At 39.2% G+C, this 15,605-nt stretch overlaps 1 protein-coding gene across 3 annotated transcripts in view; it reads left to right on the top strand.

Annotated features, from left to right (window-relative positions):
• The window catches only part of ARHGAP42 (Rho GTPase activating protein 42), a 258,913-nt gene that overhangs the window by 237,157 nt on the left and 6,151 nt on the right, over positions 1-15,605 (top strand). For all 3 annotated transcript variants that reach the window (XM_058545356.1, XM_058545358.1, XM_058545357.1), the window contains exons 19-22: positions 882-1,026; positions 2,284-2,664; positions 3,042-3,198; positions 5,292-5,354. In XM_058545356.1, the coding sequence (XP_058401339.1) occupies positions 882-1,026; positions 2,284-2,664; positions 3,042-3,198; positions 5,292-5,354 (746 nt within the window). The remainder of the gene's footprint in view (positions 1-881; positions 1,027-2,283; positions 2,665-3,041; positions 3,199-5,291; positions 5,355-15,605) is intronic.

The following is a 15,605-nucleotide window of genomic DNA, read 5'->3' as shown; positions in this document are numbered from 1 at the left end:
TTTATCTTTCTGGAATTAGACTCTTAATTATACAGCAGAGGTGATATTCTAAATTAAAAAAAAATAAAAAATTCAGGGAACAGAGTCTTTTTCTTTCTGTATCCAATCCCTGAGGGTTTCTTTAAAAGAGCAAGATCTTAGAATAACTATGGAAATGGGAAATTGGGATAGCCAAACTGATTGGATTATTAAGCAAATTCAGCCATTGAAGGTCTAAACATTTGTGATTCATTTATGTCTGATCTAGTCCTTGTGAGAGAATGACTGTGCCTCTCGCTCTTTCCCTGGTTCCCATCTTAGTGCCTGTAGAAGAATACCCTTTATGCCCACCTAAGTTTGTAAGCTCTCTCACAACCCAAGAGCACGTGGCTGCATCCTGAAGCTGTTCTCAGACCTCTACCTGCAGCTTGTCACATTCCTTGACAGCTCAGGGCCAAGAGCATGACAGCACCTTCTCCTGAGACGCAAGGGACCGCTCAGCTGGGGAAATGATACAGAATGAGCCCCTCTCCCTTGGGTTATGTTCAGCATGAAGAGAGAAAGAGAGTATCACAGTAAAAGGAATCAGTGTGTTTTGACATAGACATTTATTTGTATTTGAAAGGTTTCTTAAAATTATTGGAAAATCTTCTGAATTTTACTGTTGGGGAATGGAGGAGAATAAAAAAGAAAACTCAGAGAAGACACATGACCCAATGTAAATGGAAAAGAAAGTCATAATTGCTCTAGGATATTTATTTTTTGTATCAAGGATCTCTTGCCATGCAACTGATTAAGTAGCATATAGTTCTAAGATAGTTTGATAACTCTCAAAGCTTATTTTATGACGAAAATGGCCATTTCACCCTTTTTTGACCTCGGTCCATTTTTCTTCTATGTAGATTTTTCATACAGCCCCAGACCCAAGCATTCCTCTTCCTCAGCCTCAGTCTCGATCTGGATCCCGAAGGACACGAGCGATCTGCCTCTCCACAGGCTCCCGGAAGCCCAGAGGGAGGTATACCCCCTGCTTGGCAGAACCCGATAGTAAGTGTGCTGGCCTAGGAAGCTGCTTTCTTCATTCTTTAATTCAGCCTTACCTCACCTTATTGGTAATTAGGTAGACATAGAGGATGTTCTTACTGATGCTGTCTCCCCAACACCTGCCCCCCTCTTCTGACATTTGTATATTCTCCGTCAGTATAGCTAGCTGCAAGGGACCTTGGACAAGCAAATTCATTACTGCTACAAAGGACAAAAGTGGTTTGCTCAATGCCCCCTTTTCTGCAACTGTGTGATTAAGTACATCGGGTGCTACTTTGTAGCAGGTTTTGTCCTGTTGTCAAAGTGGTAGGGAGGAAAGCAAGAGAAAGTCTGGCTGAAGCAGTCATTTTCTTTCTTCCTTTCACATTATGTTCTTAAAGCATCATCTCTTGGGTATCAAAGTGTCTCAGAGAAAAGAAATAAAAAGAGAAACTACGCCACACATTATCACTAACTTACTATTCTGAGCCAAGCCCCACGATGAGGTGGGTGGCAGCTTGAGCCCATAGCATGTGGTAAACTGTGGCCATTTTAATTTTATTTTATACATGCCACCTCTCCCAATTTTTCCCACAATCAATATTTAATAGAAAACACTGGTTTTTAATGTAGATATATTTGAAGACTTTATTACAGTTTCTCTGATTTTTTTCTTACACCTTACTTTTAGGAACGTTAAAAAATCCACCCAGTTAAATAGCCAGTTTCTTATGTAACTATATTCTTAGCAGGAAAAGGAAAACGTCCTTTCTTTAAAAATCATGTGCAGCTTATAATTTGCAGCTGACATTTAATGGTGCCTTTGAATGAAGGACTCGGATGCATTGTAACTCAGAATCACCCAAGATCAGAAAAGTAAAAGAAGGCCAAAATATGTCTTTAATATCCTTCTTTCCATTGATTTCTTGTAATATCATGAAGGAATCTTACTTCTCTTACCTGTGAGTCGTGTTTCAGAAGCAAATTTTGTCTGAATTCAAGTCAGCCCACTAATGCTGCAAGAAGTAACATTATTTCATAGGGGTAGGGTACATAAAACATCTCCCTTGAATAGTATAGAAAGTGTGCTCACCAATTCAAATGCTTATTTTAAAGCCTTTCTCCGGTACTGAGGACAGTTCTCCATACCAGGTAAAGGCCTATTGCTTCAGTGGGGTCAGGTGGCCACGGAGCACAAGTGAGTTGGAGAGCAGAAGTGTTTTGGTGGTGCTATTCTCAACAGAGAGCCACTGTTCTTTCCTCTCTCCCACCCCCGCTCAGGTGACTCCTATAGCAGCAGCCCAGACAGCACACCCATGGGTAGCATCGAGTCACTCTCCTCTCACTCCTCTGAACAAAACAGCACTACAAAGTCTGCCTCCTGCCAGCCCAGGGAGAAATCTGGAGGGATTCCTTGGATTGCATCCCCATCACCTTCCAATGGACAGAAGAGTCTTGGTCTCTGGACAACTAGTCCTGAGTCAAGTTCTAGAGAAGATGCAACCAGAACAGATGCAGAATCTGATTGCCAGAGTGTTGCCTCGGTCACTAGCCCAGGGGATGCTTCCCCGCCCATAGACCTGACCAAGAAAGGGCCTTATGGGCTTTCAGGACTGAAAAGAGCCTCAGCTTCGTCTCTCAGATCCATCTCTGCAGCTGAGGGTAAGCCAGAGTGGAGCTTATGCAAGATGTCATTTTCTCTGTGTCACTCGCCTGAGTATTCAGCATGATCAAACGGGGGAAGTTAATGGCGAAGAGACTAACAATGCTTATCTACTTTGTTCCTGAGCTAGGATTTTTAAAACTCCTGTGTGCTGTGACTTTTTTCCTGGATCTTTCCATCTCTGTGAGGTGGTGTCTTTGTAATTACTGTAGATTGTGATCTCCCTGAGTGATGGGCTGCTGTGCTTAAAGAACATTCTGTACCTTCTCATTTGGGCTCAGAGAAAAATGCTTCCTTTTGTTATGCACATGTACTGTGTTATTGCTATTATTTTGTCTGATAGCACCTTGCCTCTTTTCTTGGGCTTTCTTTTTAGGAAACAAGAGCTATGGTGGATCCATTCAAAGCCTAACTTCCATAGGTTCCAAAGAGACGCCCAAAGCCCCACCAAACCCAGACCTGCCTCCAAAAATGTGCAGGAGGTTAAGGCTAGACACTGCCTCAAGCAATGGCTACCAGCGACCTGGCTCCGTGTAAGTGAGAGCGAGTTTGTATTTGCTGTGTCTCCCAGGGATACACAGGGGTTGAGTATGTCCAGTGAACCCTTATGAGTCCCACAGCTGAATGCCTCATCTATACAGTGGGCACAGTCAACTTCTGTAGGACTGTGTCCTCTTCTACAAGTGATGTGAAAGTTAGAGTGGGGTTAAGATATGTATAAACACTTTCATGGGGAGACACTTCAGGCACTCTCCTTAGAAGCAGAACTACTGGTTAATTTAGGTCATGAGGATAGATGTATATCATAGTAGTTTTGGGCTTTGAAACTAGATGCCTTCCTATAAAAGCTAACCGTCCCCCTCTCAGCTGAGGAGACTGCCCACATCCCAGCTCACCCCTCTCTGTTGGAAATACAACTGCTTTCTAGCTTGTGAAGGTTGATGTTCTCTCCTCTCCGTCATATGTCTTTCCTATCTGAGTACTCACTGATTCAAACAAACTCATAGAGAACAAGGAGTGTGAAAGGCAAAGGGAAGTACTTCTAAAGAAACGAATGACCCACAAGTGTAAAGGCTGATAGGGTAGGGTACACAGAGGTGAACAGAAATGGGGCAAAGAGGAGAAAATGGAACCTGGATAAATAAGCAAAATCCAAAGAGTCAAGTTTTTCTCCTTTTATTTTATTTTCCTGACTCTTGCTGAGCTTTTCCAGATGCTATATGAGCTATTCCTGGGCGTCTTTACGTATGATGTCTCTTTGAAGGGCCACAGTGTCCTTCTGCAGTAGATAGTCTAGACCTCACCTTAGAGAGCATGAGAACTAAGACTCCGTAGAAAGTTAAGGAACCAGTCCACACACACTCAGCTAGTAAGTGGCAGAGCTGGGATTCCAACCCAGGGTTCTTGAATTTGAATCTGTGCTGTTTCTGTTATACCATGCCCATATTTAATATGGTAGTATTCCTGACATTTTAATTATTCATTGAAAGTCCAGTAGGACATTTTACTAAGCCTGTTTCCATGGGAGCAGTGTCTTAAATTCATTCATTCATCCCTTTCTTTGACAAGAACCTTTTAGTTTCAGAGTGTGTTTAACGTATGTTATTTCTCTTGGTCAGAAATCCAGCTTCCACAATATAGACAAATAGATTTGTAAATCTGTCTACTCCCCAGTATGTATAGTTCTTGTCATTAAGGGAAATTAAATTTTAAGCCAATATGTCAAGGGAGATGGGAGAATATAAACTCACTCCATCCTTTGTGAGGGAAGGAGAAGAGCTGCTTTGCAATTGTACTGATGGTTAAAGTAGAAATGAAAATTGAGAAGAGTGTATGTTCTTTATTAGGTGTAAAATGATCCTTCAGATTATCAAATGGCTTGACTCTGGGAGAAAAGTTTGTCAGTTAAGAAAGTAAGAGATTTTACAAACTTTTCTAATTACCTAGGGTGCCCTTACTTAGTTTTAATTCTTTCTCTACCCAGTAGTCGCACCTTTTCAAATAGAACATGCCCTTAGTTTTAATTCTTTTCTCTCTCTACCCAGTAGTCGCACCTTTTCAAATAGACCATGCCCTTCCCTCCCCATGATTTGAAACAAGATTTGGATCCAACAAATTTATTTTTTGGCCATATTTTCAGAGTTCTCTCTTTTCACTTTATAGGACCTGTGTTCAAGTATAAAAAAAAATACATGAAACAATTTCAGAGTTAGTTTTGTCTTAGCTATCAGAATGAATAACAGTTCTTCTTTTGTCATGTTGATTTGATTCTTCCCTTGTGACTCCACGGGTGTCAGTAACATCGCTGCCAGGAGCCCAGTGGGGAGAAAAAATGTTCCTTTTTTCTGCTCCCACAGTTTTCTGAGGTAGAAAAGATGAGGACAGTAAGAACCCCAGAGGAGATAGCTGTAGGTTTATTAAGTCTGGCGCTCTGTGAGCTGGAGACTGGATCTAAAAATTTCTTCCACATGAAAGCTTAAAACAATTGAAATGCGGGTCAAATTTTGGGACAGTTCTTAACGCATCACTTTTTGTTTGGGTCAACTGATAACTCTGAATTTCACTTTGAGCTGAATGATTTTCTGATTGATTTTAATGAAACTTGTGTTTTAAAATTATTTTTCAGTGTGGCAGCTAAAGCCCAGCTATTTGAAAATGTTGGTTCGCTTAAGCCAGTTTCCTCTGGGCGGTAAGTTCTTAAAACCCTTAAACAAAGTAAAAAAAAAAAATAGTGGTGACACTGTTGCCTTGTGTTGACATGGCGGGTCATCTTTGACGGCTCTGCCGCTCGGTTCTGCAGATGGTCAAATCCATGTCCACTGTCTCTTCATGGGGAAAAGTCATGTCCGTAAACAGCATTTAGCATCTCAGACTATTACAGCAATGCCTCATTTGCTAAAATCTTCACAAAGAAAGAGTTCTAAACAAACAAGTTTTCTAAAAGACACAAGTTGCCATAATCCTTTGCACACCAAAGGTTCCTTGGATGACAGTCAGTTTGTGGAAAATTTTCAAAAGTATGTTGTTGACTTTTAAAAGTTATAGAACTTTTTCTGGAAGAAGCTTCATGAACATCCATTGAAAAATATGCTTATTCTTAATGGCCACTATGGTGCTGGAGAGCTAATTGCCCCAGACGGCTCTCTTTTTTGAGTATAGTGTTTCATTCAGCATTTCTAGATTTTACCTTCCGCTCCATTGTTATAAGGACATGAGTGGTTACATTTTGCTGCTATTATTGTGCTTGCTTGGTTCCTGCTTTCCTCTTCTCCCATTTCAAATTGATTCTTCACATCTGCAGTGGGCTTTGGTTTTTTATTTGAATATGTCTAAAATAATGGAATTTCTTAGTATTTTGATATTTCTGATTTTTTTTTCCATCAGCAACTGGTAGAGGTAGGAGGCATTCAATTCATGCTTGTTATTGCAAGAGCATATAAATGAGAGCGCTTGAAGAACAAACCTTGGTTTTTCCTTTGGATGCACAAAGGCAATTTTGAGCTTCCCATGTCTGGGTAATTGAGGCTCTGAAGGAAAGGAATCACAGACAATTGAAGTATTGGTGTGTAGTTCTTTTAAAAGTTATTCAACCATGGAATTTTTATCGACGTTATAGAAGTATTTGGACTTTTTCAGCAGGCATTTAAAACCCTACACAATATTTGGCTTGTGGTGGTTACTAGGGATAACAGTGATCTGTAATCCCTGTTTTTTTCCAAAGCCTAGCCAGGGCCCTCGTGTATTACTGCTTTTAACTCCACAGAGTAGAGCCACTTTGGTATCTTAACTAGGACGATGGTCAATGCCTTGCATTTATATAGCAGACCCCAGAGTATTTGCATGTACCTTACCTCTGTCCATAGCATCTTCATCTTCTTCCTTTTTATCAAGGTATGGTGAAAACTAGGCATCGTGCATGTCAGAGCAAACATTTTTCTGAAACTGTCATCATTTTTAGGCCTTGGTGTAAGGGACTTAACCTTGCTACTTCTGTCTGTCTTGCTATATGGTTGAATTGCTCCACTAGATGGAGCCCTTTTATCAGGAACCTCTAAACAGTCTCTTAAGTGAGAACTTAAGAACTGTAATCAAAGAGATAATCCTTTAAGAGCTTTAAGAAAGCAAACTAGTAATGAAAGAAATTGGAATACAATACTGTCATCTAATAGAGATATACTCAGATGTTCAACAATCAACCTATGCGTTCCAAATATGCTTTTACATTCTACGTAGTCTTAAATCAATGTCTGATGGGCTGTCTGCATAAACTTAGAGCTCACTCAATGGTAGACTGAAGGTTACAGTCTTTCTCTGTCAGTCAGCCCACAGCACTTGTGGACCATGTTGCAACTTTTCAGCGAGTGACAGACACAGTGGTGCGCGATAGACTTTCAGAGTCAGACAGACCTACATTCAAATTTTTGGTCCACCACTTCCAATTGTGTAACTTTGGAGTTACATGTTTAGGAAATCTGTCTTCCTTATCTGTAAAATGAAGGTTGTAATTCTGTTTTCATCAAATTGTTGTAAATGTACACAGTAATGTATTTGAAGTACTTGGTAAGTTCTCTGTGGATGGTCTCTATAATAATAACTATTTATTATTGAAATTGCTTACTTATGATATTCAAGCCTCTAGTTAATATATTAATGGTATTTGAACACTCTTAAACTCGTAGCGGTCACCTGATACTCTTTTGTACCATTAAATACAACTGAACAACAGATAGAACTTGAGGGCATCTCCCTTTCTAACCTCCTACAAGGCCTATTTCACTTTCCTTCTGGGGAACTCAGGGTTACCCTTGAATTGGACTTTGAAGAATGATAGAACTGGTAGTAGGTAGTAGAAGAACCAGTAGTAGGTAGTAGGAAGACCAGCCATGTGTGGGAAAGAAACCAATTGGGAGATTTTAGTGGATAGCCTTGAGCAACAGAAAAGTAACACCTCTGAGAGTCATTGATCAAAGGGTGATCTAATCAGCCATGCATTTGAACAGATCATTCAAGTGGCTTTTCTAGGAGGTTGTGAAGGGGAGAGAACACTCAACCATTTAGGATGGAATTGGTGAGGTTTAAAAGGCCTTAATGAGGGTAGTAACAAAAGCATGAAAAGCTATAAGGAGAATTTTATGGGTAGGACCAAGTTGGGTAACTGCTTTGATACTGGGAATGAGAGACAGGTAAAGAAGATTCCAAGTCTTTGAGAGTGAGTGTCAGAGAGAATGGTAAATTAGCTTCTGCTCTCAGCTTGTGAGTACATAGAGAGAGAAGGAAAGTTTGGGCCATAACATTTGAGGAGTCTGAGGAACACTGAGAGGCAGTTAGAAATGTGCACCTGGATTCACAATAGCCAAGACTTGGAAGCAACCTAAGTGCCCATCAAGGGACGAATGGATAAAGAAGATGTGTTATATATACACAATGGAATACTACTCAGCCATAAGAAACGATGAAATCCAGGCATTTGTGACAACATGGATGGACATTGAGGGTATAATGCAAAGTGAAATAAGTCAGAGGGAGAAGGTCAAATACCGTATGATTTCCTTCATTAAGTAGTAGATAATAACAACAATAAACAAACACATAGGGACAGAGATTGGAATGGTGGTTACCAGAGGGGAAGGGGGGAAGGAGGAGGGTGAAAGGGATAATTTGGTACCTGTGTGTGGTGATGGGTTGTAATTAGTATTTTGATGGTGAACATGATGTAATCTGTGCAGAAATAGAAGTATTATGATGTACACCTGAAATTTTTACAATGTTATAAACCAGTGTTACTGCAATAAACAAAAAATTAAAAAAAAAAAAGAAATGTGCACCTGGAACCAGGAGATAGCACGGAGTTTGATGCCTTTTGAGAAACTTCTATATAGCGGTTATACTGCATAGGTGAAGGTGAGTTTACCCAGCAAGGGGCTTATTGAGTGAAAAAGGAAAAGTGGCTGAGCATTGGTCTTTGGGGAAAGGTTTCATTTAAGGGTCAGGCAAAGAAGAATGTGAAGGAATGATCAGGAGGAGAAGGCACGGTCAACGTGGTAGAGCTGCAAAGAAGACAAGGAGATCATTAGAGGAGGTCACTGGTTTAACCTCTAAGACATCTCTGGAGATGTGGAAGATATCAGGTTCAGTGGAGTGGGAGGGGCCGCTCTGCAAGGGAACTTTACCTGCAAGACTTGTTAAAATGAAGATTCTTGAATTTTGCCACAGACTCTGTAAACCAGAATATGTGAGACTGAGGACTGGAGAAGATGCATTTTTGACAACCTCCTCAGGTGATTCTTACGTAAAAAAAAAAAAAAAAAGTTGAGACCCACTGGAATAGAGAAGAATGCCTAGCATAGCCCTAAGCAGACATTGGTTATTTGTAATTGTGTTCCTTAACCTGTAAAATGTCTTCAAGAGCCAAGTGTTACTTGGCTCTGTCTCACCATTACAAAGGCCTGTGGAAAACAGTACCCGTAAAGCTTTCACCTCCTTCTCAATCAGTTGTACTCAGGCAGAGGGGAAAATCTGCTTTAAAATAGTATAATTTAGGCAAGCTAGACATATATCTTCTGAAGGTTGATTTGAGAATTAAGTGCTTGAGAAATAAGTGAGAATTGAGTGCCTGGCTTATTATAAGCAATCAAATATTTCTATTATCATAATTTAAAACCAGTATTTTGGTTATTATTACAAAGCACCAAAACAAAGCTCAACAAAGTCTTCTTGTCCAATCAGTTTGAGTTTTAAGAAGGCTGTAAGTCACTGGTTCAGAGCACAGTGACACATGAAAGGCACACATAAGGTAAAGTGCTGTGACACCTGTAAGAAAGAAAAAAGAAGCCATTATTTTTTAAAAGTAACTTAATTTTTTCTTCTTTTAGAGAATGTAGAGAATACTAGCAAACTAAAGAAGTGAATAAAAACCACCTCCAATTTCATCACCTGAAGATAACCACTATTAATATTCTGGTGCACAGCCATCTCATCTCATCTGTGACAGTGGTTCTCAAACTTTTTGGTCTCAGAACGCCTTTATACACTTAAAAAATCATTGAGGATCTCCAGAGAGCTTTTGTTTATGTGGGTTATATCTATTGATATTTACTGTAATTAGAAATTTAAACTGAGAAATTAAAAAATTTATGAATTATTTAAAATAAGAATAAGCTCATGCAACTAAAAGGTGATAATAGCAACATTTTTGATAGAAGACACAGTTGTAATTATTTACTCTTATTAACAGTTAACAATTATCAATAATAGAAGTGACTTTTATCAGTGATATTATCTTAAGAGACTTTATAGATGATATTGAATTGGAGTCGCCAGAAATGCACTAGACCAGCAATCAGGAGATGTAGATTGTAGCCTGACTCTGCCATAACTTTAATTTCTCTAGGCCTTCGTTTCTTCATATAGAAGATGGATCAAGGAAATATCGAAGTTTGCTTGCAAAATCCAAACTCACTATATGACCCAAGTCCTCCAGCATTTGGGGTTCACCCTTTTCTATAAAACCAAGTCAGATGGTTTGTGTGCCTTCCCCAAGTCGCGACAGAGAGTACCCTCGCCACCTCTTCCCTCTTCCAAAGACCATATTTCTAATGTGTTTAAAACAAAAGGAGTTGGTTTGCATCTGCCCCTAAGCCAGACCACATGGAAGCCCGCTCCTCTGCTGTTGCCATGCACTTGACATGCTGCACACAGCTTCCATCCCTTAATGGTGGTGACTGCTGAGAACTCTGGAACTGACATCTGTCCTCCCTTATCCCACCAAAGCACCATTAACACAAAAACATTTTTTGAAAAAACCCATTATATATTAGCATAAATAACATAAATTTTAGGAAAAATATTTTCTAAAACAAAGAAAATTGCATTATTTTACATTTTTTCAGATCTCTATAATATCTGACATAATAGGAAATAAATGAATTCTTATATACATTCCATTAGCTAGCAGAGCAGTGTCCTCTGAGGGTCCCACCTACCCCTGCATCCAGGTTCCCCTTGACCGTACTTTGAGAACCACTCCTCTGTGATAAACACAGAGAAGGAACCCTGAAGGTGGTGTTCACTGTATTATTCCTACCATAATGCTCAACACAGAGTAGATGCTCCACAAAACTGTTGGGTTAATCGATAAAATACACATTTTTAACCTAAAAAGACTGTTATTTTTCACATCATTTTCAATGGAATTGCAATATATGTGCCTTTGACGTGAGCAGCTTTAACTCTACAAGTTCCCATGGGAGTTTTTTAGCGTTGAGGCATCCAGTACTCTCTCAGACATCCAAGCCAGAAACAGCCAGTATTTGTTGACAAAAACCTAAGAAAGGAACATGTGACTAATTTTAAGAAATCCCCAACCAGTGACCAAGAAGCAAATGCAGTGTTTATTGCAAATTGTCATGGGCAATTTAGGGGTCTTGCCAAGGACAAATTTGTCTGTTAAATTTTTGCCTTACATGCTAACATTGTTTCATGTCTTGAGTTATTCTACAGCGTTATTTGTAGTAGCTGCCTAATACTTCATTGGATTGGTGTATTTTATTATATCCTCCTCTGGTGAACACTTAGAATGTTGTGAATTTTTCTTTGTTTTTAGCTTTTCTATTTGTTACTTCTCTGGCATCTTTGTAACTATATCTGTGTGCATTCCTACTCCCTTCAGAAGTGAAATTCTCAGCATACAAAATGTGTGGGGGTGTGTGTGTCAGTGAGTGTGTCAGTGTGTCATTGTTAAGTGGCCCTCCAGAAAACATTGTATCAATTTTGATTTGGTGAATTTTTTATTTTGCTTATGATTAAGATAAGCATTTCGAATTTTGCACACTGACCCTATCAAACCTTTGTAAGTCTACTCATCAGCATCAGACAGTGTTTAGAATTAGGCATGGGGCTTTTGAACAGATCACCTTCCACATGATAAGGGAAGAAACGGCTTTCAGGACGGTGAGTGTCATTACTTTACTCTCCCATGCAATGAGAAGCAGGATTTTCAAAATCCTCTTCAAAAGATATTAGAATCTTCTGAAGAGAGACTCAATAGGTGATAGTGTTATTTTCACATCTTCTTCAATACACCAGGGCAGTAAAAGAAGAAGCATTAGCACCTGGAGAGAAAACTTCACTGTCATAGAGTCTACATTAAATCATCAAAGCTCTCTGCTGAGTTAACACCTGTAGTTACAGATCTCAGCAAAAGAAAAATGTACCTGTCTAGTTATATGCACAGATAATTGAAAAGTCATGACAGATATTATTTTGTGCTGTGTATTTTTGACACATTTAACAATATCCATTTATTTAGTGATATAATTATTCTGTATGCCTCTCCCCACCATCCAATCCCATAAAGTACTATAAGGAGAAAATTCATGTCTGAAATGTTAGCAAAAATAGTTTGGTTGCATTTTAAAGTGTAATTCCAAAAATTACATGATTGCCAGGATTATTATATTTTAATTCTATAACTCTGGAAATTGTTTCTTTATGCATCTCTTAATTTATTTTAATGATTCAAAGCAATAAGATATTATCAGAGGAAATTGTTGCTGTTAGAAAATTTTATTTTTTTGAAAAATCTTGACATAGTTTTAGAGAAATGCTCTGCAACCCTCAATTATATCAGATATCAGATCATGTTATAGCACATCAAATTATACCAGATTATATCAGATCAAAGGATTTTGCTTGACTAGAATATTTATAGGAAAAACTAATATTCTTTCTATTTAAGATTGCCATAGTCTGATTCTTAGAAGTCTTCATAACTTGGTAGTATCCTCTCCCTCCACCCCCTACCCATGTCAACCCACACACCCACATGCACACATTCGTGTGCACGTGCGCACACACGCACGTGGCTCTTCTTTAATGTAAAGCTCTGTTCTTATCTGGGTACCTCCACTTCCTTAATTCTTCCTTAAATCATGTTTCATTGGGAAGTAGTGCTGTGTGGGCTAGTAGTCATTCGTAAACCTGCCTGCTACAGGTTCTCCTAGCAAACTGTCTCAAAGTACAGCCTAAGACTCACCTCCTATGAAATAGACTCTGGGGACAAGGGCCATAATTTTCTTCTATAAGCTTTCCAATCTTCAGATAGCCATTAGGTTTGAATGACCTAGCCTCATTCCTTTTTTTTTTTAATTTTTTTATTGTGATAACATTGGTTTATAACATTATATAAATTCCGGCTGTACATCATCATATTTTGATTTCTGTGTAGATTACATTGTGTTCACCACCCAAATACTAATTACAATCCACGACCATACACATGTGGTGAATCACCCCTTTTGCCCTCCTCCCTCCCCACTTCCCCTCTGGTAACCACCAATCCAGTCTCTGTCTCTATGTGTTTGTTATTGTTTGTTTCTTCTATTTACGAGTGAGATCATGCACTATTTGACTTTCTCCCTCTGACTTATTTTTCTTAGCATAATTCCCTCAAGGTCCATCCATGTTGTCTCAAATGGCCAGATTTCATCGTTTTTTTATGGCTGAGTAGTAGTTCATTGTGTGTATATATACCACATCTTCTTTATCCATTCATCCCTGAATGGGCACCTAGGTTGCTTCCAAGTCTTGGCTATTGTGAATAATGCTGCAGTGAACATAGGGGTGCATATATCTTTACGCATTCATGTTTTCATGTCCTTTGGATAAATACCCAGCAGTGGAATAACTGGATCGTATGGCAGTTGTGTTCTTAAGTTTTTGAGGAATCTCCATACTGTTTTCCATAGTGGCTGCACTAGTTTGCACTCCCACCAGCAGTGTATGAGAGTTCACATTTCTCCGCATCCTCTCCAACACTTATTTCCTGTCTTGTTAATTATAGCCTTTCTGACGGGCATGAGGTGATATCTCATTGTAGTTTTGATTTGCATTTCCTTGATGATTAGTGATGTTGAACATCTTTTCATGTGCCTGTTGGCCATCTGTATATCTTCTTTAGAGAAATATCTGTTTAGGTCTTTTGCCCATTTTTTAAATTGGGTTGTTAGTTTTTTTGTTGTTGAGATGTATGAGTTCTTTATATATTTTGGAGATTAACCCCTTATCAGATATATGGTTTGCAAATATCTTCTCCCAGTTGTTAGGTTGTCTCTTCATTTTGTTGATGGTTTCCTTTTCTGTGCAGAAGCTTTTTAGTTTGATGTAGTCCCATTGGTTTATTTTTTCTATTGTTTCCCTTGCCCAGTCAGACACGGTACTTGAAAATACGCTCCTAAGACTGATGTCGAAGAAGGTATTGCCTGCTGTTTTCTTTTAAAAGTTTCATGGTTTCACGTCTTACATTCAAGTCTTTAATCTGTTTTGAGTTAATTTTGTGTATGGTGTAAGATAATGGTCTACTTTTATTCTTTTGCATGTGGCTGTCCAGTTTTCCCAACGCCATTTATTAAAGAGACTTTCCTTTCTCCATTGTATATTCTTGGCTCCCTTGTCAAAAATTAGCTGTCCATAGATGTGTGGGTTTATTTCTGGGCTCTCAATTGTTCCATTGATCTGTGTGTTTGTTTTTTTGCCAATACCATGCTGTTTTGATTACTATAGCTTTGTGCTGTATTTTGAAATCAGGAAGTGTGATACCTCCAGCTTTGTTTTTTGTCAGGATTCCTTTGGGACCTAGCCTCATTCTGGAAGTGTAGAGATAAGACCCAGGGTCTAGCTGCAACAGGGAAATGAAATCATAATATGACACTGCTGCTTTGAGAGAACTGCAGATGGCAAATACTGCTGGTGCTTCTTTGCAGATAAAGTACTGGGACCTCAAGAAGGAAAAACAAGGTGCTTTGAATCTTTAAAAAGACTCATCACGTAGAAAAAGAGCCCAGAGCATCTTCCCTTTTTTTCACTCATTCAGCAAATGTTTACCGATTTACTACTAAGCATCAGGCATTGTTCATGGAGTTTACATTCTAACTGGGGGAAAAGATAACAGAAATATCAACAATAACAACAGAATACCATGCAGACTTAAAATGGGAGAATATAAGTTGCCCAGGTAGCTATTTTAGTGTGTTGTGGTCAGGGAAGACCTGGTCTTCAGTGAAACTCAGGAAATTTAAGGTGAACTAGAAATGCATAGCCGTACGAGGATCAAGAGGAAAACATCTCAGGGCGAGGCCCAGCTAGCCTTGAAGTGAGAATGAGTTTGGCATGTTGGAGGAGGAAGAGGGCCAGTGTGACTGGAGTAGAGTAAATGAGCAGAGGCAGGTACGGAAGATGCAGGCGAGACAGGCATGTGATTGTGCACAGTCAGGAGGCTAGAGTTGGAAACCAGTTGAAGGATTGTTTTCAGGGAAAAAATGTGATCATCAGAACCTTTTCAAACTGTCCTCTGGCTGCTGTATATAGAATGGATTGCAAGGGGATGAAAGAGGAAGCCTAGAGGATCTAGGAAATTAGGAAAGCCATTCAGTGAGTCATGCCAGAAATGATTTTGGCTTGGACCCTGGTTGTGGTAGAGATGGTGAGAAGTAGGTGGGTTCAGGATGAGTTGCACGTTTTACCAGGGTAGTTGGGCATTGCAGAGTAAAGGTGCCTTGACTAGTGACTTGATTAGCAGCCTCAATTGATGCTTTTTCAGTGTTTCAGTGGCTTGAATGTTTTTAAATAGATCTCTTATAAAATTCTGAAATTCTGACCTATCTTAAAAAACCAACATAGAGCCTGAATTCCCATATGGTAACAGATGTTGAGAGCTGAATGTTGGCTTCCTGTTTTAGGAGATGGGTATACTCTTTGGTTTGCAAAGCCTCCATCTGTCCCCATCGTCTCCCTGACAATGAGGCTGTTGCTGGTTGCCATTTATCATCAACTTATCCTGTTGTTTTTTTTATGTCATGCCGACTTAACTTATTTACCATACCCTGTAGACCTTTTAGTTTTTGGATCTCACCTCTGGTAGTCTGAAATGAAAGTGGCGAAGAAA

The sequence above is a fragment of the Diceros bicornis genome, chromosome 7 (genome assembly GCF_020826845.1).
Source record: "Diceros bicornis minor isolate mBicDic1 chromosome 7, mDicBic1.mat.cur, whole genome shotgun sequence".
Lineage (NCBI taxonomy): Eukaryota > Metazoa > Chordata > Mammalia > Perissodactyla > Rhinocerotidae > Diceros > Diceros bicornis.
Note: the sequence above shows the minus strand (reverse complement) of the source record. Positions and strands in the feature narration are given on the sequence as shown.